The sequence below is a fragment of the Lepidochelys kempii genome, chromosome 10, assembly GCF_965140265.1.
Source record: "Lepidochelys kempii isolate rLepKem1 chromosome 10, rLepKem1.hap2, whole genome shotgun sequence".
Lineage (NCBI taxonomy): Eukaryota > Metazoa > Chordata > Testudines > Cheloniidae > Lepidochelys > Lepidochelys kempii.
In genome coordinates, this window is record NC_133265.1 from 20,039,409 (window position 1) to 20,065,834 (window position 26,426).

The 26,426-nt window shown below is 44.1% G+C and overlaps 1 protein-coding gene across 3 annotated transcripts in view; it reads left to right on the forward strand.

Annotated features, from left to right (window-relative positions):
• MYH11 (myosin heavy chain 11) overlaps window positions 1–26,426 on the forward strand; it is a 100,774-nt gene that overhangs the window by 34,347 nt on the left and 40,001 nt on the right. For 2 of the 3 annotated variants that reach the window (XM_073362342.1, XM_073362340.1), the window contains exons 4-6: window positions 10,988–11,015; window positions 20,277–20,379; window positions 22,968–22,988. In XM_073362342.1, the coding sequence (XP_073218443.1) occupies window positions 10,988–11,015; window positions 20,277–20,379; window positions 22,968–22,988 (152 nt within the window). The remainder of the gene's footprint in view (window positions 1–10,987; window positions 11,016–20,276; window positions 20,380–22,967; window positions 22,989–26,426) is intronic. The other variant, XM_073362341.1, reaches the window with a different exon arrangement.

The following is a 26,426-nucleotide window of genomic DNA, read 5'->3' on the forward strand; positions in this document are numbered from 1 at the left end:
CCTCCTGCCAACTCCGGAACCTTGTTTCATTGATGTAAAAAGCCATGAAATAAACAGTTTTAAAAACTGTATTGCTTGGAAAGCTTGGGTTAAAAATAATGAAAGAAAATAAACTAGTTAATAAGTGGGGGAAGAGGGAGGGAGAGAACCTGCACCTTTAAAGTTTTTATTAGATTCATACAAGTTAAAATGGTGAAAGGGGGCTGCAGATGAAAAGCCATCTTCCTGCTGTGACTTTCATGGGACTGCATCAGACACATCCCCTTTAGGCAGTGTAGCCAGTATAAATGTAAAGAAGCCAATGTCTGATCACAGCTTCAGTCGGTTTTCTCCTTTTATGGTAAAGCTGCCAACTTGCTGCTTCCTTGTGAAAAACCATCAGATCATGTTTGTGATTAGGCAGAACTAGCTGGTCTATTGAGATCCTTGGGGCACACAAGAGTTACAAGCAGACTGAAGGCATATCAATAAAACAGCTCAGTAGCTTCTAGAGAAAGCAACTTGGGTTTTCAGAAAGACTGGTAGGGGTGGAGATGATTTTAGGGTAGTAGTCCCCAAACTTTTTACCTTGTGCCCTCCCCTTATCCCTGTCTTTGTGCACACATACACACCCACCCACCCCCCAGAGCCGAGCCACAGCTCCGGGGGGATGGGGACGGGGTAAGGGGGCTGAGGCTGGAGCCACAACTGGGGTGTGGGGCCGGAGCCCCAGGCATGGGGCCGACAGCCAGGACCAAGAGCCAGGGCCAGGAGCGGAGCTGGGTGGCACTGTGATGCTCCCATAAGGGCTGGCCCAGGCCCCAGCACGCACACACTCCTCTGCGCCCCCTGAGGGGGGCACACTACACAGTTTGGAGACCTCTGTTTTAGGGCACAAAATTGGATCTGTATTCGCTCGGGGGGGGGGGGGGGGAGACTAAGACTTAAATAAAGTCCCCACAATTCTGAAGGGAATACCGAGGATGGTTATAGCAAGATTATTTGAGTTAATGTCAAATCCAAGAACAAAGGGCTATGAACCAAAAGGCCATTGGGCCCTGGAAGAAATATTTTGGATTTTTTAAAAAAAAAACACAGGCCCAGATCCTGGAAACACATATGTATTTTAAGTACTTGCATAAGTAAAATTAAGCACATGTATAAGTATTCTCACAACAGGGCAGTGAGTATAAGTACTCTTGCTATCAGGGCTGACCTTAGGATTTTTTGGGCCCTACGCCCCTATGCCCGATGGCAGCCCTGGGGGGGGGGGGGGAGGACGAGGCAGCAGAATATGACCCCTACCTAAGGAGATTGCAGTGCGCACTGGGTGCGTGGGAGCCGACTCGCTCTTACCTACTGTCATGGGTGATGAGCGAAGTTGCCGCTTGGGGAGGCTAGATCCCCAGCCCACCGCTTCTGCCTGCAGCCCCTCCCATACTCCACTCCTGCTCCACCCCAGGCCTCCACCCCACCCCACCCAGGCCCTGCCCTCTCCCCACTGTCTCCCCACTCTCTTCCCTCCCCCACCCTGCTCACCCTCTTCCAGCCAAATCCCTGAACCAACATGAAGCAAATGATATTGAGGGGGTAGGGAGGAAGGAACCACTCTCCTGCAATTTCTTTCTAAAGCAAATGAAGCATGTTTTCCACTGCATGCCAGATGGTGAAGACTGGACATGCAGAAGGAACCTAATTAAAAGTACTGAATTTGGGAATAAAAAAAATGTCCATCACAGGTTGTTGGGTTTTTTTTTTGTTTTTTTTTTGTTTGTTTGTTTTTTTAATATGCCCTGAGGTTTGTCAGAGATTTATTTTCAAAAACTTTGTAGTAAGGGCGAGTCAGCTGTCTTGCTGAATAGTATGGGATACATGGTGCAGCTCTTCTCTGTTTTACATTTTCTTAATTAGTATTGCTAAGATGGTTTTATATTTTAAATGTACTCTTAAACCTTCATAAAGTAATCATTCCAGATTACTACATATTTAACTCACTGAAACAAAGACATTATTTTAAATTAATCAGTCACAGACTTTTCCTGTGTTCATAACACTTTTCATTGTTTTTAGAAAAAGGGAACACTAATTTACGTCGTGTGATCTCCATAACAATAGACATGTTTATGAAATTTCACCAAAGTGAGCTGTAGCATTTATTTATGCGCAAATAAATTTGTTAGTCTCTAAGGTGCCACAAGTACTCCTTTTCTTTTTAAAAAATATGTTTCCAAAGATTTTAGGCATAACAAAGGAGTTTATATCTTACTAGGTACTGATTTTGCTGGAGACTTCTCTTAAAACTAATTCATCAGATAGTCAGAAGTAAAGAAAGGGAAACTCTTTGTCCAGCTATCTGGAAGGAAACGGGTGTTGTCCCTTTAAGGGCTCTCTTCACTGGGTGGGGTTGGGAGGCGGGGGGGAGGGGGGGTGAAAAAAGAAAGGGATGGACAGAAAGGACAGGAAAACTTTGGAAGCAAGTTTGTTTTTAATTATAGTAATTAAAATGTGTATTTTAGATAAGGGTGGTCTTTTGAAGGATTTATTTACAAAACTATATGTCTGAAGATCCAGGCATTTAAGGCTATAGATGATTGTGCATCTAAAAATCTATGCAAGGATTTTTTAGAGATGTTATTTTATAATCTTCGCCAACTCACTAATTAAATATTTTTAAAGTAAATTTTAAACCAAGGTCCTGTAGACTAACATGTTCTGAGTAAATATTGTAGTAATGCACCACTGTTTTTGTCAGTAAATTCAGAAACTGACAGTATATACCTGGGGGTTGGCAAATGCCTGTTAAATGGCTTCATTACCACTTAACATGGCTGTTACTCTGAAATGGCTCTTTAACAGTTTCACTGTTGTGCTAATAAGTCTGGCAGGCTTTTTCACTTTTAAGTTACTAGATCCCCTCTGGAGGAAGACTCACCAGGCTGCAGCAGCCAGTTGTGGTGGGAGCCTGCAGGAAGGGTCAGAACAGGGATAGGAAGAGGCGGGAGGGTAGACACTAAGACCCAGTAAGAAAAGGAGTACTTGTGGCACCTTAGAGACTAACAGATTTATTTGAGCATAAGCTTTTGTGAGCTACAGCTCACTTCATCGGATGCATGAAGTACTGTCCCAAATTTTCAGGTGCCCTATGCAGCCGCATATGCCTAAGGACGGCCCTGCTTGCTATCCGCGGCAGAAATAGCAACCAAAGTGGATAATTCTAAAAACTAAATGAGACATTATTTGAAGGACAAGACATGTTGGGGTCTGACCATTAATTCAAACGAAAGGATGACTCTTAACAGACTTAACAGTGATGACTCACTTCATTCATCCTTAACTTTTGCCATTTGTTAGAACAGCTGATCTGCAATCTATTGGTATAAAGTATCTTTGGAAACCTCTGTTCATGCATGTTCCCAATTAGTTTGTCAGTAAGAGGATTAGCAGGATTCAGGGAATGCATGGGTCAATGAGATGGAGCTGAAAGCCTAATGACTTTGTATGGCTGCCAGGTGGGAGGAGGGGAAGATGGGGATAAACCCTGGGGGCCAGTGCATGTGAGTGAACAGGATTCTATGGGTGCCTTATGCAAGTTCCCCTCAATGCCAATAAGTCTCTTCTCACAACATTCCAACTCAGGTGGTGACATACACACCAATGCTAGCTTATAGGGTGTGCCTCTAAGAAGCCTGAGCTGCTGTATGGTCTCTGCTTCATTTTGTACTCTCCGATTGACACATAAAATTACACCCAGAGCAGAGGTGGGAACTCAGGACATTTCTGCTGATGTCTGTCAGGGCAGTAAAAGAACACCCAGAGGTTACAGTCTGTTTGGGTCAGCCAGACTCCAGCTGGTAGATGCAGAAGCAGTCAAAGCAGGGACTGCTGCACCCCCAGGTGCAAGACCCCACACACACTCTGGGGACACTGGGACCCAGGTGGTGTCTCTCCCACCCTGCTCCCCCACACACAGGCAGTCTTAGTGGAAAACCATTGAGAGGACCCAGCCAAAATCTTTGGCTGGCAGATGCAGAAGCAGCCAAAGCAAGGGCCTCTAGACATTGAGAACTTTCTACAGTTTTGACTGGACTGGTCTCTGCCCTGTGCTGAGTAGCTGCTTGCTCCAACTCTCTGCCTCAGTCTCTTCACCTACTTGACCCTCTTCACCTTCTTCTTTGTTGCCCCATACCCCCTTTCTTTCTATGTGTATTTAGCTTATCTCCTCCTTACTAACCCCCTCCACCTACCCACCCAAATTACTGTGGAACTAACATGATGTTTGCTGCCATCACACATTGTTCACTCAGCTGGTGTGTTCTACCCCTTCCCCCAGCCTGTGTCCATCTTGTCTATTTAGACCATAAACTCTCTGTGGAAGGGATAATCTGCTATTCTAGCACAATGGGGCCCACTCTTGGTGGCCCTCAGACACTACTGTTATCAACCATGATTATTACAGTATCGAGAGAGCAGAGGGAACGGTCAATGGTGAGTGAGGGACACAGTCTTTACTGAGAGCAGGGCACCACTAAAAGGTGGAATTAAGTACTGCTGTTTAGCAGTTGAAAGGATTGAAAGAGAAGGGAAAATGGGGAGAAGAACAAAAGCAGAAATGGATAAGAAAAGAGAAGTGGTTAGAAAATCTTGGGCTGCCTTATCCCATCCGAGTATTTTCTCATGTCCCCTGGGCTCAGAAATTCCATTGGAAGCTCTGTATCTAGGAGTTACTGTTCTGTTTTCTTTAGGGTATTTATGGCTTTATGGTGCGATCATCAATACATACCAAATGCTTTGGTTTATGCACAACAAGTCTATTTTTAGCAAAAATTCTATCTCCAACTTAAAAGAAATCCAACTCAGCCCTACTTAGAAATTTTAGTCCACCCTATCATATTACCTTCTAGTAACCCACTTCTTAGTAAAATAAATGTAGCTATTTAGTTTGTACCAATGTACAAACTAAAGCTTTTAAAGTACGCTACTTACAGCATGAGTATTCAATGAAGAAAAGGACTTATTGTTGTAGGATCTGATCCTACACCATTGAAGGAATGGGAGCAGGCTCTTAATATCATTTTATGATAAAGTAGAATCAACCACAACCATTTCTAGATTTGTGATATGGAAGTCGGTTTAGAATCGTACAAACTTAAGAGGCTAAATTCACCCTATTTTGCCACATTTTTATATATATTGTGATGAAGTTCCTCGTCTACCTTGGTGGGTCCTGTGCTTATTGGTGGATTTTGCTTGCCTCAGAGATTCACAGTAGCCCCCAGTTTGGCCACTTTCATGGCTCAAATCTGCCATACAATCAGATAACCTTATCACTGGCCAGCATGGGGGAAAAAAAGAGTAAGAACAATCCCTATAGTCTTTGCTGATCCATCATGTGGGTCAGGGAACAGTCTAGATACCTTCCCCTCTGGTGGAACCTCCTGTGTTGGATCAGGAGTTGGGAGGTTTGGGGGGAACCTGGGCCCACCCTCTACCCCGGGTTGCAGCCTAGGGCCCTGTGGACTGCAGCTGTATAGAGTGCCTTCTGGAACAGCTGTGCGACAGCTACAATTCCCTGGGCTACTTCCCCATGGCCTCCTCCCAACACCTTCTTTGTCCTCACAACAAGACCTTCCTCCTGATGTCTTGTAACGCTTGTACTCCTCAGTCCTCCAGCAGCACGTCCTCTCACTCCCAGCTCCTTAAGCACCCCTCACTAACTGGAGTGAGAGCCTTTTTAAACCCAGGTGCCCTGATTAGCCTTCCTTAATTGATTCTAGCAGCTTCTTGATTGGCTGCAGGTGTTCTAATCAGCCTGACTACCTTAATTGTTTCCATAAAGTTCCTGATTGTTCTGGAACCTTCCCTGTTACCTTACCCAGGGAAAAGGGACCTACTTAACCTGGGGCTAATATATCTATCTTCCAGCACTCTCCCGTAGCCATCTGGCCCAACCCGGTCACAATATGTATATAGTAGAGAAAGCTTTGATTAATTAGATATGGTATGAATTAGCACTCCGTGTTGGTAACCTAGTAGCAAAGCTTACATAATTAAAGGGGATGTGCAGCACTCTGTACCTCAAAGCAACACCCTGGAACCCCCATATTTACCACTGTCATATAATTGATATGTTTTGTACAAAGTATGCCTTGCGAGGTATCATTTTGAAAAACTTCATCTGTTGAACATTAATGTCCTAGTGGATTGTGTGTGCTATCATTGTATGTGAAATTAGGAACTTTTGCTACATGTGTGTGTTACTGAACTATGTTGTGAGGTAGGGACACCCACAACCAACCTTTCAGGTACAGAAATGGAGTAGTCAGATGTGCTGATGGCCTATTAAAGGGAATTCACTTTCCCAGTGACCATCCCAGAAGACTTCTCAGAGAGAGCACATAGACAATGGAGAATGCTTTACCAATGGGGGAAGACCCCCGTGTCAGAAGCATAGATCTTTCCAGCAAGCTGGAAAAAACTATAAAAGAGGGGAAGTGATATCATGACTTGCTTCATTCCCCCCACAACTCAACACTTGGAAACATGTCTGGAGGATAAAGACTTTGAACTAGGGAGGGTTGTCCTGGGCTGGAGGGGAGTTAAAGCCTGTGTACTGAAGATCTGTGACCTGTTTGTACCATCTATCATGGTGAGAAACTGCTTGATTCAAGTCATGTTTAGATTATAGAACTCAGACTGCAAATTTACATTTATTTCTTAGGTAACCAACTTTAATCTCTATGCTTACTACTTATAATCACTTAAAATCTATATTTCTGTAGTCAATACATCTGTTTTGTATTTCATCTAAAACAGTGTTTTTGTTGAAGTCTTTGGCTCAGTTTACAAAGGTTTGTGTGTATCCTCTCCAAATTGGGGGAGAGGCGGACTGGGTAATGAACTTACACTGGTCAGGCTTTTGACTAAAGCAAGATGGTATAGTTCTAGGGTGCAAGGCTGGGGAGAATTGTCTGAAGCCTCTCTATTGTTGGTTCATGAGTGGCTGGGAGAAGCATTCATCTAACTCAGTTGGGTGTGTCCCTGACTGTGGATATCTGTGTACAATACCTGTGAGAGGTTTGTAGCTTGCCAACAGGATCACAGTGCAAGACAGAGCCAACGTTGGTGAGACAGAGGGCTTAGCGGTCCCACAGTTCAGGTTACACGCTAGAAACCCTGTCACAGGATTAAAAAAATGTTTAAAGTAGTGTTTAAAGAGAAGTCTTGAAGACAGTGATTCATGTACTAGGTACACAGTCCTATAAATATACTTTTATTGCATGATAATTTGTCTTCCTAAATGAGAACAGGATTTCCCCATAGTTAAAACAAGCCAGTTTCTGTTAGCAATGTCAAATGATTCCATCAAAATGTCACAGGTCTCTAAAAATATTGAGTACTACACCTTCAGGAATCTAAAAATTGCTATCCACCTTATCCACCTTTTTCTGTAATTTTGTTATTTGACTGCTTATAACTAGTGATGTAGAATCTGACAAATAACTTCCTTGCATTAAAGCACAAATCTATGGTTAGCAGGAAAACCTCTTGATTTTGAGAAACTAATTTTGTCTCAGCAATTTCTCATTTTTAAAATAGCTTTATGTTGCACTGGAGCATTTCATCATCATGTTTTGTTTCTGCAAGCTACTGTTTTATGACCGGATTCAGAGATCCTAACTCATGCTAAGCAGTATGTTACTCTGCAAGCATTCCCCCTAAAATCAGTGGCTACTCACAGAGAAAGGTCCTACTCAGTGTGAACATACCTGGCTCTTATAAATTTTTACTGTAAATTCTATAGGTCAGATTTTGAAGCCTTTACTTATGCAAAACTCCCATTGACCTTAATGGGAGTTTTGCCTGAATAAGGAACCAATTGAAACTGGGAAAAGACTTTAGGATTTGGCCCTAAGTTTATTAGGAAGTGTCCATTGATTATAGGGGCCTACCTTGATGCTAAACCAATGACATGTTAAACTCTATACAGAAACTTTGTGGGCAATTGGAATAGTACTGTATATACAGTAAAAGCTATTTTATCTGTCACTTCACCAATTGGAAAGCTCTATAAACCAGCATTTTCAATCTTCATTGAAATGCCGGTTATAGTCTGGTTGGTGTGGGGCCAGCAGGGGATTGGGGCACGAGACGAGGTGCTGAGCGTGGGCTCTGGGAGTAAGTTTGGGTGCAGGAGGTGGCTTGGGGCGCAGGGTGCCAGATCTGGGGGCCACTCACCTTGGATGGTTCCCCACAAATGGCAATCTGTCTCAGCTGCTCCTAGATGGAGGCGCGGCAGGTGGCTCTGTGCACTGCCTCCGCCCGCAGGTGCTGTCCCCACATCTCCCATTGGCTGCAGTTCCCAGCCAGTGGGAGCGGCAGATCCAGTGGGTGCTACAAAATAATAGTCATAGAGCTTAAGGCCAGAAGGGACCTTTAGATCATCTAGTGTCTGACTTCTTGTATATCACAGGCCATTATATTTCATCTGGTTACCCCTATATTGAGCCCAATTACTTTAGTTAAACTAGAGCACTTCAGTCCTCAAGAGACTGAACTGTTGTGTGCCACAGGTAGAGAGATCAAGATGCCAGCAATGTTTGAGGACCCTGCAAATGCCAGGGAATTGATAATGAGAGAGATGCCCAGCTGGTCCTAGTGGGTGACTCAAGCCCCATGCTGCAGAGGAAGGCCAAAAAAAAAAAAAAAGCCCCTGCCAATCTGTCCTGGAGGAAAATTCCTTCATGACCCCACATCTGGTCATCAGTTTAATTCTGAGCATGTGAGCAAGACCCACCAACCAGGCAAGTAACAAAGAGAAGTCTCTGTACCTCCTCAGAGAACCAGTCAGCCCTACCCAGGGTTCCTATCTGCAGCTGTGGCCAATCTCAGGTATTTCTAAGGAAGGGGGGGGGGGGAGTTGAGGAGGGGGAAAGAATACACCTGTATCATGGGGAAAAAATTCTTACCTGACCCCTATGGGCAAATAGCAGAAGCCCTGAAGAATGAGATTTGATCAAAGCCATTGTCTGACTGCAGAGCTATAAGCGTTATGGGTATGTTGAGGGCAATATAGGCAATTCTGTTGGACTCCGCTGCAGAGAAATATGCACCCCATAGCTGTACTTCTACATGGTGGAAACTGATCAATGAATATTCTTTGGCCTACTTCTTAGCAAAATTGGGATTTGAGGTGTATTTGAGGATTCTGCTCAGAATCAACAGCCAGAGCTCATGTGAAATCTGTCAAGGAAGTTGGCTTGTTCCTTGGGGGTCTACCACAGAGAAGACTAGTGGGAGTTGAGCCCTCAGTGTAATTACTCTTGCCACCAATGACTAGCAACAGCATCTGACATGTTTCATGGTTTCCAGAATTTTGCCTAACATGATCCTATACGTTATTTTTCAGTTTTTAAAAGTAACTCAGCACAGAGAATATTTATGATTACCTCTCCCCTGAATTATGAGCTCTAAATGTCAGAATGAATAGCTGTTCCAATATTCCTGACTGGAAACATATCAATCATATTTGGGTCAATAGACTTTGTGGGCATTTGTTTTAATGACATGATGCCCATTCACAAGTTGGCAGAATGTTTATCCTAGAACGCAGGTAACTGCAGATGGGAACCCTACAAAATGCTAAAATGTGATGTTCGATCTTTAAACAGTTGCAGAAGAGTAGGAGACTGAAATATGACAAAGACAGGCCCTGGGCCCTGATTCTTTCCCCTTGGGGTACCAGTAACTTCAGTTGAAGACAATGGGAGTTTCTGGTATTCCGATTAGGGTGGATCAGGGTCCAACTGTAAGTTCATCAGTACATCTTGAGAGGTCTCAGTACAACACAACTTCAATTGAATTGTTGAGAGCTAGGGACACTCAGCACTTCCTACTGTATCTTATTACTCCTTAGCTACCTTATCAGGCTGAGATAAGGTTTTCCCAGATAAGCTGTTGAAATGCTAGACTGCATTTCTTTGGGATCACTTCTGGTTTGTTTTTCAGTTTGCATTTGTGAAATCTGAAGTTCAGGTTTGTCCAGTACAGATACTGTGGTGGTTCCCTGGGCACAACTGCCACCGGGGTGGTTTTCATTTTTTACTTTGCTTCGGGGTTTCTCCTAGCCCCAGTTTCTTTTGGATTAACTTTGGATAGGTGATTTCCAGGGTTTGTTGTAGAGTAAAGCCCTCTCCAACTACCCTATTTGCCTCTGGCCCTACTAAGCACCCTTGACATTTTTTCTTATACTTTTCAGTATCCCCTTCTTGCCCTAGCCCAGACTATTACTGTTACTTCCAACCCCTAAAATCACTCTTAACTCTCTTCTGTGCTCCCTGTTCAACCCCTTCTATGGTCTTCTCTGCTCCCTGATGCTCCTCAGTCTTGTGCATAATTTTCCTTGCCCTTCCCCAGAGCCTTTACCATTCATTCTGCTGCTTTTCCACTCCCTCACAGTCCTCATCACTCATGGTAGAAATCTCCTCTCGAGCTGCAGTGGAACTGAAAGAGCACTTTACTTAGGCTACTTGCACTTCCCAACTTTTATAGTTCCTATACTGCCAGAGCTTCAGCTTCTAAAGCTACTGATCTACTAGCATTTTAGCTTTGAGTGGCTTATCTATTGGGTCATTCACTTAGTCTCGTTAGGAGGCTTTTATGGGTAAGTGTAGTACAAACTCTTTTCCAGTGTTATGATCCCCTCTAGAGGGTATCATCTGTGCACATTGGACTCCTCATTACAGTTCATCTCTAATTAAATTTTAAAAAGGTGTTTGAATGTTTAACCTTTTGTTCTTTTTGTACAGAATCCTGGTGTTAGGGGCACTTAGTTTAACACTAGGACAGATTGCCCGAGATGTGATCCCAACATTTTTGACTGACTGTATCATCAGAGTTTGGAGGTCCAGGCAGGTCCTGTTTGTTCAAAAGAATTCTTGGTCAATGCAAATAGCTCTGTCAGTGTGCAACTTTTCTTGTTTAATTAATGGATTTTTCTCTTTATTCACAGATCGAGAAGACCAGTCCATTCTGTGCACGTAAGTAGAATCTGATGTTTATCTTGGTTCAGGGCCTGACTCAAAGCCCATTGAAGCCAGTGGATAGAGTCCCTTCATCATCCAGGGGCTTTGGATCCTGCCTTCTGTGAAAGGCGTTTAACTATTTTTAAATTGATCAAATTATAAAGCAGTTGTATTTGCAGGAGGAAACATGTCACTAATAATTTCAATGACCTTCTGAAGTTCAGAAAATTCAGAGCTTACAGAAGGACTTGTGAGGAGCGTAGGTGGGTAAATTCTGTGTTTAGGAAACCCTTAGGAACACAAAGACTCATGGACGTTTGCTAGTGTCCATTCCATTTTTTGCTCGTGGTAGCTTAATGGAAAGTCCCAAGTCAGGTGTCAGTACAGAGATATGTGAGTAGCATGCATGTTTTTTTTGTTGATTTTGCCCCCTACTGGTGTTGGCTATAACAGGATCTGTCCTGAAAAGAACTCCCAAGAACAGCACAAGCCCTTGAGGCTTGATCACCAGTAACCTTAGTAGCAGGGCTCCTCAGTTGCTTGGAGTCTATGCAGAATGCATCAGCATGTTAACTCAGTGGGCTCAGTGACTCTGACCATAGTATAGCTGCTCTGCATTCTTTACATTGCCTTCCTAGAGAGTAGAAGCGTGACTTGGAGCTGACACAGTTTTTAAAAGCTCCAATTGGTCTAAGCCTTGGCTGTTCTCAAAATCTCCTCTTTGAGCCTTGGCCTGATGAGTGTCTGCACTCAGGTAGCCCCTGCTTTTAGAGATTTGATGGTTGAGCCTTGGTTGGAAGGTGGGCCTTACTGTGTGGCACATACTGCACTCTGCAACCCCTCTGCTTGTTCTTTGCCCCTGTTTAACAAAACATGCTAAGACTTAAGCACAGGTGTTTTAGATTTGATTCCATATCTGTGAGCTGCTCCTCCTCCCTTTTGTCAGGGTGCAGCCCCTCAATTGGCTTTAGTTGCTTGAATGTCAGAATGTTTTTGGTTGTTTTTATTGCATTAGATTTTGTGTTTGTTAGGCAGCACCCAGTTAGTCTCAGTGGGAGTGGGGATAGGGATGTGGTTCATAAACAAAAATCATCATAAGTTGCAAAAGATGGTGATTATATTAGGAGCTGGAGGGAAGTCAAGATCATACAGTGAAGTCATACTCAAACCCTCTCTGTGGGAGGTCACTCAGTCAACGTGTGATCTCTTGAGTCTGACCATGTACCTCGATCCTGGTTTTAGAAAATGCATTGACCCACAGTGCCTCAGACCCTGGAAGGTGAGGAGAATTACTCATTGGAACAGTTTTATGCTATGTCCAAGAAAGACTAAAATTATGGGCCAGACCCTCAACTGGCACAGACTGCAGTAGAGCAACACCGATTTACAGCAGCTGAGAATGTGGCCCTAGATGTCTTTAAAAAAAAGAGACTAGAATGCTTAGAATATTAATGAGGCACTATAAACGGTCCATTTACTTCATTTTCCCAGGACAAGACTTGTCACTTTAACAGAGCCTAAATTTATGATGGGTACTTGCTCCTTCCATTCTTGTGCTTTAGGTTTATTTTTCCATTTGTGTCTCATCTCTTCCTGTTTTAACTCTTGAAGGTCTGCATTTTTATGGGAGAAATCTCTTAATAAGCCATGCCTTTTTGTTAAGGCTTGCATTTCTGAAAGTCATAGTACATGTCCTGTATGTGCAGCAAATCTAATGTTTCTTCATCCTGACTGACAAAGTTGGATCAAGTTGTTAGATTTCACACAACCCAATGGAAAGGAAATGGATTCTTTATTGGATCTCAGATTGATTTGTGCCCTCTCTGTGCCATTCTACAACTACAGCAGCTGATTTTCCAGATACTTAGAGTAATTCTTGTGTGCTGGCAAGATCATTGCCTTTGCTTTAAAGCAGTACATAGCTCCTGATAGCTGCATTTAGTTCAAAAGCAGTAGGAAAGCTAAGATATTTTTGAAGAACTGTAACTTCTAGTGCGTTATCAGCAGCGGCTGGAGCCCCAGGCCCTTTAAATTGCTGCCAGAGCCCCACTACCGGAGCCCTGGCGTAGCAGCGGTGGGGCTAGGGAGGAGATTTAAAGGGCTTGGGGCAGTAGCCACGGCCAAGCCCTGGGCCCTTTAAATCATTCCTGGAGCCCTGCTGCCACTTTCCGGAGCCTGCCGGAGCCCTGGGGGATGATTTAAAGGGCCCAGGGCAGTAGTGGCAGCCAGAGCCCCATCCCCGGAGCCCTGCTACCAGAGCCCGGGGGAAGCAGTGGTGGGGCTCTGGGGACGATTTAAAGGGCCCAGGGCTCCAGTCACCGCTACTGCCCAGGGCCCTTTAAACCGCTGCCAGAGCCCCCGGCTGCCGCTGTTATCCTGGGGAGGGGGAAGGAGGTACTTGCCGGTACAGGGTGGGCCCGGGCTGGCTCAGACATCCAAAACACTGCTTCCAAAATCCTCTTTCTTGCCTATCATTTAGGTCTCATTTTCATCCCATCACAACTAGTAATATTCCTTCATACTACTCTAAATAACTTCTCCATCTTTGCTATTTACAGCTTTTAAATGGATACAAAGTGTCATGTTCCCACACGTTTTTAAACCAAGTTCTACATGTTGGGCTCTAAAACTTTCCTCATCAGGCCAACAACCAAACCATTTCTGTTCTCTGAACTCCTTCAAATCCATCATTCTGGTACTGAGGTACAATGGGCTACACACTATTTAAGGTGCAGACTCCTGAAGGATCTTATAGAAAAGGACTCTTCCTTCCCTGATCAGTGGTGAGTGCCTTCTCTGACTACAGCCCCAAATTGCTTTTTAGCTCTGCTCTAGGATACTGCTGACTTGTATCTAATCTTCTGTTCGCTGTCATCTTTCTTAACACTTCACTCTCAAATCTTTGAGCACATCCTTGTGCAGTCACATCAGCTGTTTCCTGTTGCTTGCATTTTGATCTTAGTAACTGCTGTTTGTTGCGATAAAACAGCACAATCAAGGATTCTCTAGCTTTCCTCCACACTCCTGAATTATACTTCCTCCCAATTCACTTTGTTCGTGAGACAAAATGTTTGTGGAGCAAATAAATGAATCTTGCAAGTGAATCTATTCTGAATTTGAACTGCTACCTTCTTTGCATCCATTCCTTACTGCATTCAGTTCAGTTACCTCAGGATCACCAGGCTTCCTTACTCTATTCCCACTCAGACAGTTTCTTTTTTTTAATCAGTTAGTTGTAGATCCAGATTCTGAGTGTGTGTAAATGGTTCTGGCTTTTACAACTTTAAAAGTTTTTAAGTCAACTTGTTGAAAAGAACTGTGGTGCTGAGGAGTTTCTAGACTGTTAACTAATGTTGCTAGCTGCTAAAATTAAGTAGATCAGACAGATTGCAATATATAAAATTATATTAAGGGCTAAAAATATGTGAAAGCAACTTTTAAATTTGCACATTTTGAAGTGCAACAATTCAAGAAGTGCAAAGGTAATAAAGTTCCAACAACAATGCTGTATCAGAGAAGTTATATACACCTGTGTGTGTGTGTGTGTGTGTACACACACAACCAAAAGAAGGATTATTGCATAATTTCTTTGGTTTTAAATTGAAGCCATGCCTTTACTTAACAGTGTTCTGACAGAAATAGTTTCAAACCCTAATTGGTACCCACACTTCATTTAGGGGCATTAGGTAGAGAGCGGATGAGAACCTACTTGTTACTACTTCTGCTGTTTGGCTAAAGATTGTTTTGTGCAGGGCTGGGTTTAAAAGGTAGTAGCACATGGGTTTACATTGCAATGGTTGTAGCTTTATACTGAGAAAGCATAGTATCCTATGTATCTGTAAATGAAGGTTTAGAATCTATAGAATTTAGTGCAAATTCTTGGGACAAAAAGATTTACTGTATTTTTCACACCTGTGAGCTGCTTCTGATGCTAAAGGGTTGTTGGGTTTTTTTTTATTGGAGGGATAGGGTGGAGGGGATTTTGCTGTGCTTGTTTCAAAGAGATCTTTACAGGACAATCACCCTCATCCAGTTGTCCCAGCAGCAGCTCCAGTTTGAGTTAACTGGTTAGAGTGGATGGGAAGGGACAAATGTACACAGATGTCACAGAGAGTGAGTAGGATTTCATAGCGGTTGCCTAATAAGCATGCTCAGAAGTGATTTCCCAATCCCTTATAGTTTTTCTCCAACCTAAACAAAGGCACTAGTCCTCAGTAAGGACCATGGGCCAGATTTTTTAAGGTATTTAGGAACATAGAGATGTGTGGCATGGCATTTTTGAAAATCCCAGTAGGTGCCTAACTCCCTTTAATTTCAATGGGAGTCATTTCCATGGGAGTTAAGCACCTAGAACCAACATCAATATGCAGTTGAGTGCATCAGGTTTAGTCATTTTGACTAAAGAGTATGGTTAGAATTTCTCCTGCTGTTCTAGACCTCAACTGGATGAAGGGAGTTTGCTCAAACTTAAGACACACCCACCCTTCAAGTAGAGACAAAACATGAAAAAATTCAGTTAAAAAAAGTAATGGCGTTAGATGTTATGAACCTGGGAAAACAAGATTAAAAAAAAATTGTTGAGCTCTTAATCACTGAGAGCCCTACTGGGTGCCCACTAGAACGGTCCCCATGAGAATTCAAGCCATGTTACTTTCAATTCTATTTTTATGTATTATAAGCTATTGTTCTTCAGTCTAGTTTAGGAAATGGCAGCTAATCCCCAGAAGAGCTGGTGAGACTGAGGCTGGGCTGTGACCTCTTTACCATCCCCTGTGCAGCAGCCCCAGAGGCACCACAGACATACACCAGGCATCAAAGCCAATTCAACAGCTAGTGCAGGCAAACGCCTCTGCCTGGCTTCTCTCCCATACAGACGCCTTGTGTAGCTCCAGAATAGGGGATAGAGCTTTCTGCTGAACTGAGGCTGCATGGACTCTTTCAAGCATGCACACATGCTGAGCAAACTTCACGGTAGGCTCACTGGGCCCAATTTGGAGCCTCTCCAGAGTCACTGCTAGTATGGAATAAAGAGCTTTCCATTACCCTCACCCCTCTCAGATTCTCAGGCCTGGGCAACACTAGGGTGGGGTTTGAACTAAGATATGCAACTTCCACTATGCTATTCGCGTAGCTGAAGTCAAAGTATCTTGGTTCGAGTTACCTGGCCATCCTCAGGGTGGCGGGTCGACCGCGGTGGCTCCCTTGTCAACTCCACTTACTCCTCCTGCCGAGGTGGAGTACAGGCGTCAATTCGGGGATTGATTTATCGCATCTAGATGAGACACGATAGATCGATCACTACCCACCGAGCCAGCGGGTAGCGAAGATGTACCTTGAGTGTGGAGCATGCCAAGCACCCCCAGTGTAATTTAGAGCAGCCCCTGGGATTGCTCTTATTTCAGGAGGCTTTCCACATGGCCAGAATATCCAGAATGTAGAGAGCTCTAGCCACATCCCCATTCACCCTATGCCAGTAGCTTAGAGCTGTTACACCAGTTCAGCTAGATTCTGAGAGCCAGGTATAGGCCCAGTGTAATGCTCAGCCATGGGGGTGCAGAGCAATCCGGCTGCTGGACTAGTGTAGAAAGGCTGGAATGCAGCTGAGAACCAGGGCCAGTAGTGTGCTTTTATTCCCCTATTGAGTCCTTAACCAGACAAGGACTGGTAAAGAGTGGCTAAGAGAGGGTACAAATTTCAGCACCCCTAAGCAAAGGAAAGAATGGTTGCTTTTCAGAGACAGGGCCTCTAAACTCAGCAATATGCTTTTACTTTGGCAAGAATAATTCATTGGAAGGAAGTGGGGTAGGAGATGTGCATTGTAGGTAGATGAAATGTTGCATTTGTAGTCCACAGACTCATGAGATAAGTGTTATTTGGTTTTTATTACCCACTCTGAGGAGGTTTCTACCTTTGCAGTTATAATTATTGTGCTGCCTCTTTATTATAGAGAAGTGGGATTTATGCTTTCAGAATGTCTCAGATACATGACCAATCTGTCTAGTTCTTCAGGGCCAGGATCAAAGAGCAGTGGCCGACTTGTGGGAGTATGGGATCCCATCTCCCATTGTGAGCAATCCAGAAATACATGCGGAGATTTATAGATCACCACAAGAGAGGGCCAGGCACCTCCTGGGAGGTCAGGGGCTCTGCTGTGGAGTACACCTTGTATAGGGTTCAATCCTAAAACCCTAAAAGATGCTTGTCAGACAAAGCCCCACCTGGAAACCTATATTGGGGGAGATAGTGACCAGGTGCTGGGAAGGGGAGTGAAGATTATAGAGACCCAGGCGGAAAACGTGGTACCAGAGAGTTTCTTTCAACTACTTTACCTACCGTAGGGCATGGCACAGCAATAGAGTATATTTTTGGCATCCCAGGACCAGTTGTTTTGGAAGGTGATTCTTTGGGGTACTATGTCATGACAGGTCAGCAGGACCAGTGCTTGGCTAAATTGTGCTACAGGGCAGTAGTTCCAGAAAGGACACCATCCAAGATGCTGGCCACCAAGATTTCAGTACATTGAACAAGCAAAACATAGAAGGCACCCTACAAATACCTAGATGGTTGGGGAGGTGAGGGTGGTGGGAACGGGTGAATCTGGGCCAAGCCATTTTAGCCCTCCATAGTTTGATATCAGTTTTTACACATTGTGATGTTTAATCAGTGGGATCAACTGTAAACCTTGAAACTATGATGTTCCCTTCAGATTACAGATGCTACCTATTTTGCTTAATGGATAGCAGCGCATCAGACCTGTTGATCTCCATGGTCTTTTAGCAAAGATCAGGTGCAGCATGTTAGATACAGTCTCTTGATAGGAGGATGCATCTCTTATAACCAGACTTGATCTATAATAGCTCTTTACTCCATTTCCTGCTGCTTTGATCTTATCTTTTTATTGCATGCAAAAGCATTTGACATTTAGGAGCATATTTAAACTTTTCATTGTCCACTTCAAAATAAAGTAAATAAGCCTCACAATTGATGTGCAGAAAACAGGATGGTGTTCAGCCAGCTTGGAAGAAAGAAGGGTTAAGGAGACAGCACAGAGCAAAATGTTAAGTAACTTGAGAGCTGCTGTATCATAGTATAATTACAAGTAAAATGATGCCATATATGGTAATACTCCCAGGGATTTAAGAGAAAGCCCAGTGATGGGCACTGTTGCCCTGGGAGAGAGGAAATGCAGTTCACGTAGTGATGAACTGCAAATAACCTTTCCTAAATGAAATAGTTCAAAGCTCAGGGCTTGTTAGAAGAAAGTTTTTTATTTTTCCAAAAGACAAAGTTGTAAGGTAGATTTGTTTGAAAAGTCTGTATGCAGAAGATTTCAAATTGGTGTGCTTAGCTTGGAATCATTCCCAGGACACTTAATTTTTTATCAATAAAACATGGAAATGTTTCAACTCTGAAGCCCATGCAAGGAGGGATCTGTCTTCTAAATTGTGCAAACTAACCTAGTCCTGTGAAAAGGAGCCTGTTAATCTTGTTAAACTTCTGCAAACAAGAACACTTATCATGGAGTACCTACCATAGGAGGGAATTGTACAGAAAAAGTTATATTTCCTAATTAGGAAAAGAACCATAATTGATGCAGTGAAATAGGTCCAACTTCAAAGGACCTGATTAAATGTCAATGGGAGTTTGTATATGCTTTTGTAAACCCACTTAATGCAAAAAACAACGTCTAAATAAGAATCAGGCCCCTAAGATCCCTTGATGCTGGTTTGGTAGCGTGAAGGGGCGTTAAAGGGAGTTTAAATTATATTCATACCCACTTTAAGGCCCTTTCAAATGGCCAGGGGAGCGCAAAGGGACACCTTAGGTTATATCGCTGGTTATGACTCAGCTCATGTAAATACATCCAGACTAGTTTTAGCCTAGCTCGTGAAGTACTGTCACAGGTCCTGGAGAACGGACCGTGGCAGCATGGGGTGGCTGGCCTGTGCTGACGTCAAGTAGTTACTCAGGATTCTAGGCAGGCTTGCCCACACTGAAGCCATGCCACCACATCTTCACTGGCAGTACCCAAGCTAGCTAGATTAAAGCTAGCTCAGATAGGTCTACACAAGCTGCCATTACACTCCAGGATTGCTGTGTAGACTACCTTTTATTAAAATGAGACCAGGGCCAAAGAAATCTAGAAGAGGCAAGGTAGAGTAACATTAGGTGTAGGGAAGGAATAGTTGGGCTCACAGTGTAGCTCAATTCTGAAAAGTGACTATGTAAAAATGGTACCCTCTCATTCAGATCTGCTCCCAACGGTCTGATTTCAGAGTCAAGTGCAAAAGATAAATGTCTGATGCTTTTGACAGTTAGCCCAGCAGAGCTCTGGGCAGAATGAGCTGGATTCTTTTCTGGCTCACACATGCTCAGTAAAGTGAGCTAAGTTTCAGTTGCAGGGCCAGATGTGCCCCTCACTTTTATCTGTTTAGCTGTGTTGAAAACAGAGCTATAGAGATGTATTAAAAATTTAGCGGCAAAGCTGGGGAGTCCAAAAGAACCCAGCTTGGCTTCCACATCCTGAATTTTTGGCTGATTTTGCTGTTGTTGGGGGAGGCGGGGGAGAAGGACATTATTTTATTCGTAAACAAACTTGATCTGGAAATCCATTGAGAGTGTCAGTGTGGAAATAGAGCCCCACTGTACCAATTCACAGTTGCTATACTATCTAGAACTGCATCAGTTGGGGTTTCCCTGCATCAAGGAGCCCTCTGTGAGAGTTGCACACAGCAATCTTATTAGGCTAGATCCTGGCCTCTGTATGATCCAAGCTCAATGGGAGTTTCACCACTGTCTTTGCGGGGAGTCAGATCATTCCCATATTATCTGAGATTTTTAAAAAATCTGAGCAATTAGCTCTAGGATTAAAATAAACTATGGAGTGCAAATGATTCTTGCCACTGCTGTTGAGTCCCCCACCTTCCCACTTCAGAATATTTGCAGACTTATCCCCTTCCCTTTATAAATGCTCAAATATTCCCAGAGTGAGAAGAACAGTCTTTCAAACATGCATGACATCTTAGAATCACCTTAAATGGACCAATAGCCAGTCAAGATACAAAAAGAACAAAGCTATGGCCCTCATACTGCATTCATGGCATCCTGAATTCAGGTAGAATGTGGGGTGTGCAAGAGATGGCAGGTTGGGGTAGAATGCTGAACTTGATTAGTATAGTATTCACACTCTTACTATTTACCCTACATACCTAATCACATCATGGAGGGAACCCAAGAGTCACCTGTGTTTTTCTCTTTTAAATCCCCTCCCCCCAGAGGTGAATCTGGTGCAGGTAAAACAGAAAATACCAAGAAGGTCATTCAATACCTGGCTTTTGTTGCTTCCTCGCATAAGGGCAAGAAGGACACCAGTATCACTGTAAGTGACCTCTTCCATATTCAATAGCTTGCTGCTTTCCTTTTTTGTTTAACTTGTAGTTTATCAGGACTGTACTTAGCCAGCTATGTTAACAGCAAGTCAATTAAGTGATCAAAATGTTTGCTACTTCCATGTCTTGCCAAATAGTTGACATATTAAGAGTACACAATCACAGTTTCATGTTTATGGAAAAAAACCAACAACTTTGTTTGGCATCCCTTTAGGCACAAAGTCAGAATGTACTGAGCTGGAAGAGAGTATTCATAGCTTTCCATGGGGATATCATCTATTTACAGCCTAGAATGGACTGCATGAGCTTCACAAGGAGTTATGTTCCCTATTTTCCCTACCTTTGCCTCTTGGCAACTAAAAAAAGAAGTAGAAATGCCATTAAATAGTATTGTTCAGCTCTACTAGGGAAAAGTATTTGAGCAAGATCAAAAGCAGCAAGGCACCTGGGAGCCTATGTCCCAGTGATCTTCAAAGTGATAAGGGCTATGTCTACCCTACAAGCATTACAGCAGCACAGCCGCAGCATTCCAGCTACATCTCTGTAGCATAACAGCAACAGAAGGATTCTTCTCTCACTGTAGAGGATCTACGCCACCCAAAGAGGCAGAGGCTAGCTCAGTGGAGGAATTCATGTTGGTTTAGCTGCATCTACACTAGGGGTTAGGTCAACCAACCTACCTACCTCACACAAGAGGAGGAATGTTTCATAAACCTGTGTGATGAAATGAAGTTGATCCAATTTTTAGGTTTTTGAAAAGTTTACCCAACATCAATTTTATAAAAGCTGTAGCAATTCAAATTTATGACACTGTCACAGGGTGCACCACTCACCGCCAGACTGGTACCTCCTCCTGATATACTGGAGGCTGAGATCCCTCCCATCTGTGGTTTGCACACCATCACTCAGTCTCTGCTGTCTGCCTGCAGCTTCTCTCAGCCTCAGGAACCCTAGTGATCTCTTCATGGCTCAGCCCTCCAGCTGTCTTAATGCCCATGTTCCCCCCTTCAGGGAGGTTTAGCACCTCAATAGTCCTAGGCAGTCTTTCCACTCACTGCCTCTGTGCCCCCCACCCAGTGGCTAGTCAGGGAATCCAGTCCTATTGTCTTTTCCAGGTTCTAGCCTAGGTTCCCTCAGCTCAGCAGTCTGTGCCTTCTCTCTTCATAGCCTCACTGCCATAACCCTAGGCTTCTTCCTACTGAAGATGCCCCTTTTCTTCCTAGGCTTACCAGTTCCTAACAGACTCCTCCCTCTTCTTAGGAAGAGTACTAGCTCTACTTATTCCTCCCTCTCTTCTCACAGTGTCCACCTTTCCCCCCAGCAGCTCCTGGGCTTTATAAGCCCCACCTATTCCTGTCCAGCTGATCCTACTTACTTAATCAGCTGCTTATTGTTTTAATTGGCCCATCTGGCCTGTCTTAAACCCCTTACAGGATGAGTGGGGGATAGTCAGTCCATCACAGACATAATGGGCCTGCTTCAGTAAGATTTCCACGTACCAGGAATGCAGCATTAGGCCCAACATGCAGGTCTGGCTGGCTCAGACAGGGGTTTGATAATAGAATATGAAGCACTTTTCTTTTTCAGGTCATCAGTTAAAATTTAGTTCAGGTTGGTAGTGACTGGAAGTTGAACCATTAGATGGCTGTTTAGACTATGTGAATGAGACAGTCTTACCAGTCCTTGATAGATAAGTATCCACAGCACACAACAAGCGTGGGGAAGCTTGTGCTGCCCTTGCTGTTCCTATACCTATTATGCAGACATATCGAGAACTCCAGCATCCAGGGTTTCAGTCTGGCACCTTTCACCGGCATTATGTTCACTGAAAAGAAACTGAGAATAAAGGCCTGGTATTCCTGAGGTGGAACACTTCTGAAAAATCAGGCCCTAAATGTGTAAGTGTTCAGTGGCCTATGGGAAACAAACAAATGGTTTCAAGGCCATTCCTAAGGGCCAGCTAGCCACTTTGCCACTACAGCTGGTGCTGACTCATACTTTTTTGGGAAGACTCAAGGGCTAAGCACTGAACTGGCCCTGAGACTGATCTGGTCCTGAGACTCTCACCCCTGAAAATGAATCCTGTCAAGTAAGGACGAGGCAGAATGGTGAGGAAAACCCAAACTGCTCTCTGTTCTATGGGCAAATAGAAGACTTCCATGTCTGGGGCTGCTGACTCACTTATATTCACCCTAAAAATCTCTGGCTGCATTAAATGCCCCAGAGGAGGCTTAGGAATTTATCCTGAAAAAAATATTCTTTGGTTTGTATTGAGGGACTAATTTTATGCCTGATCCAAAGTCCATTGAAGTCCATGGACAAACTCCTGCTGGACTCAAATGGAGTTTGGATCAGGTCTTTTATAAATCAACTCCTTCTCAAATGAACCGTGTGCGCACTATAGTTAGACTCTTGGTATGTCTATAACAGATTGTTCCCATTTGTTTCCCCCAGTTTAATTTGTATAGAGAAACTGTTTGTTGGTTATTTTTATGTAGAAAAATAAAACAAAAGAGCCACAAATGTATGTGTGATGGAAATACTGATGTTTGTTTTATACCACATTATTCAACTACAGCAAGGTCCATCTTTTGCTTACGTGAGTAACTTAGACTGTTCGATGTGTGTTAAAGGCACTGAGTGTAGATCTGCATGCTATTGTTGCACCCAAAAAATTAAGATTTTTGTTGGAACATGTAGTTCTTGTATCACATGACAAAAAAGCAACAATAGCACCAATGTTCACATGTATTAACCCTAACTGTGTCAAACTCCAGGAAAAGTTGAAGTCTGACACAGAGGGTTGTCTTTCAAGTGGCACCGTTTTCTCTGTGTGCGCGCGTGTGTGTGTATCCAGATTTTCATAGTTTGAATGAATTTTCCCACGATCCTGAAAGAGCCAATCAGCCTGAAATTTAACCATATGGTTTCTGAATGAAAGTACCCAGAGACTTTCTGTGCTTCAGGTTGAACTTTTTAGGACTGTTGTGAAATAATTCCCAATCCATCACAGTGTGTGATTGATTTGTAACTCTGCATGCTTTCCATTTGATATTGTTTATAATTCTGCATTTTCCTACAACCATGGAAAATTATGCCTGTCTGCAAAACTTTGCATGTTTCCCAACTTGCTCCTACAATTAGTAATAGTACAAAAGGGTTTCAGTATGTCTTCTGCTCTTTTATTAGTGTGGTTCTTGAGATGCAGTGTTGCTTATGAATTTCCACTCAGATTTAGGTTAAGATTGAGGATCATGTTAATTTAACCTCTGTTGATTGTATTTAATATTTCATTTGACAAGCTGCTTTGAAATCTCATGTATGATGGACTAAATTAACTGCTAGGGTAGACAACGGAGGTTAGTGGAGATATACCTGCTTACACTAGCTGCAAATTTGGAACTATGATTAGATAACCAATGATTTGTACTATCCAAGTGGGGCTTGACACTGTAAAGTATAGGTCATTGTACCACTCTAGTGGCTGATCCAAAGCTCTGTTATAGCTCTCCATTAATGAGGTTGCTTCTTTAACTCAAGCAGTGGAGGTCTGTGCTTACAGTGCTCTAGAACATGGGTTCTCAACCATTTTCTTTCTGAGCCCCCATCCCACCCCAACAGGCTATAAAAACTCCATGGCCCACCAGTGCCACAACAGCTGTTTTTATGCATAGAAAAGCCAGGGCACACATTAGTGGGTAGCAAGCAGGGCAATTGCCTGGGGCCCCCTGCCACAGGGGGCCCACAAAGCTAAGTTGCTTAGGCTGTAGCATCAGCCCTGGATGGTGGGGCTCCAGGCCCCGGTTTCAGCCCTGTGTGGTGGGGCTTTGGCTTTCTGCCCCAGGTCCCAACAAGTCTAATACCAGCTCTGCTTGGTTGACCCCCTGAAACCTGCTTGTGACCCCCCCCAGGGGGCACTGGACCTATACCTATACCCCTGGTTGAGAACCACTGTTCTAGAAGGTCCTAGGATCAAACCCTGCTCTTGGCACAACTGGGGTTGTTATAATGGCAGAGTATAATTGGAAAGAATTGCTCAACCCAGTGTAGCATGGTAGCAGCTTTGCACAAGGAACCTCTCAGGGTTTTATTTCCAGGCAGTTATTTTTTCTCTAGGGCTCTTAAATTAGCTAATTTCTATTCCTCTTCTTCCAAACTACTAGCTAGATATTTTCATAGTTCAGCCTGGTTGAGACCCTGAGCTGAATAACCAGGACTCCTACACCTATACACCAACCATGTCCAAACAGAGGAGTTTAGCAAGATGTTAATGAGCTGTTGCCTTTTCTATAGTCAGGCCTCTTCCCTGTCACACATAGTACAGGGCATCTATGAATGACAGTGATAGTGTTTGGATAGGGTTGCCAGGTGTCTGGTTTTTGACTGGAATGCCTGGTTGAAATGGGACCCCGGGGGCTCCAGTCAGCACCGCCAACTGGGCCGTTAAAAGTCCAGTCAGCGGTACTGCAGGGCTAAGGCAGGCTAGTCCCTACCTGTCCTGGCACCATGCTGTGCCCTAGAAGCAACCAGCTGGTCCGGCTCCTAGGCAGGGAGGGCCATGGGACTCCACGCACCTTCCATGCCCTGAGCACCAGCTCCACATTCCCATTGGCGGAGAACTGTGGCCAATGGGAGCTGGGGGGGCAGTGCCTGTGGTTGCTTCTGGGGCTCAGTGTGGAGCTAGGACAGGCAGGGAGCCTGCCTTAGCTCTGCTGCGCCACTGACCGGGAGCTGCCCAAGAAAAGCCTGCGCCCTGACCCCCTGCCCCAGCCCCAGCCCTGAGCCTCCCCAAACCCCTCATCCCCAGGCCCATCCCAGAGCCTGCACCCCCAGCCAGAGCCCTCACCCTGCACACAAACCCCTGCCCCAAGCCCCCTTCCACACCATGAACCCCTCATCCCTGGCCCCACCCCCACTCCAGAGTTCACACCCCCAGCCCAGAGCCCATAACCCCTCCTGCACTCCAATCCCTGCCTCAATGCACAACCCCCTCCCTTACTCTGAATCCCTTGGCTCCACCCCCCCCCAGCTTGGAGCACCTTCCTGCACCCCAAATCCCTCATCCCTAGCCCAACCCCAGAGCCTGCACCCCCAGCCAAAACCCTCACCCACTCCTTCATTCCAAATCCCTGCCCCAGCTCAGAGCCCCCTCCTGCACCCTGAACCTCTTATTTCTGGCCCCACCCTGGAGCTCATATCCCCAGTTAGAGATCTCACCCCCTTCCACACCACCTTCACTGAACTGGGGCAGGGGGTAAGTGAGTGAGGGTGGGGGAGAGTGAGCCACCGAGGGAGGCGGAATGCAGTGAGCCGGGGAGGGGACTCCGAAGGGGTGGGGCTAGGGTGTTAGGGTTAGCCAACCTTCTAATCGCACAAAACTGATGTTTTGATCGAGAGGGAGCTAGCCTTGCATCGGGGATGGCCTTATAAACAGATGTATACAGAGTGTACATTTTTCTGTTTCATGGCAAGTGGTAGTTTTCTAAGTTATTCCCTCTGGACTCAGTACTCAGTTAACAGTTAACGAAGGCAACTTTTGGAATTTACATTGTTAAAAAAATATTAAGCTTTTACAAGAAATTTCTGCTTTAAAAGCTATGTTTGAAGTGGTATACAGAGCATTGTATAAAGAGCGGCACATAGCAGGAGAAAAATAAAAGAATAGGACACCTGGAAATAAAGGTTAATACGGATTCAGAATGTGACAATGAATGATTAGTATAGATGAGGAGGAGGAATTCAGATGCAACTCGCCTCAGGCAGAATTACTAATTGTTAGCATCATTGTGCTAGAAATAGGATTAAGTGCATATTTGCTTTCATTGCATGATTTGCTTAATTCACAATTACTAATCAAAATGAGCAATATAAGAGTGTGTGTAAATTTGCATGGGAATTCATGGTCATGTTTTGAAATAAAGTAATTCATTTCCATATTCAACCTAAATAGCCCTGCATGTAATGTGATTAATAGACTTGGTGTAATCTGCTTTATACCTTTGTGCAGCATTACATTAAAATTCTCAGCAAGTTTTTT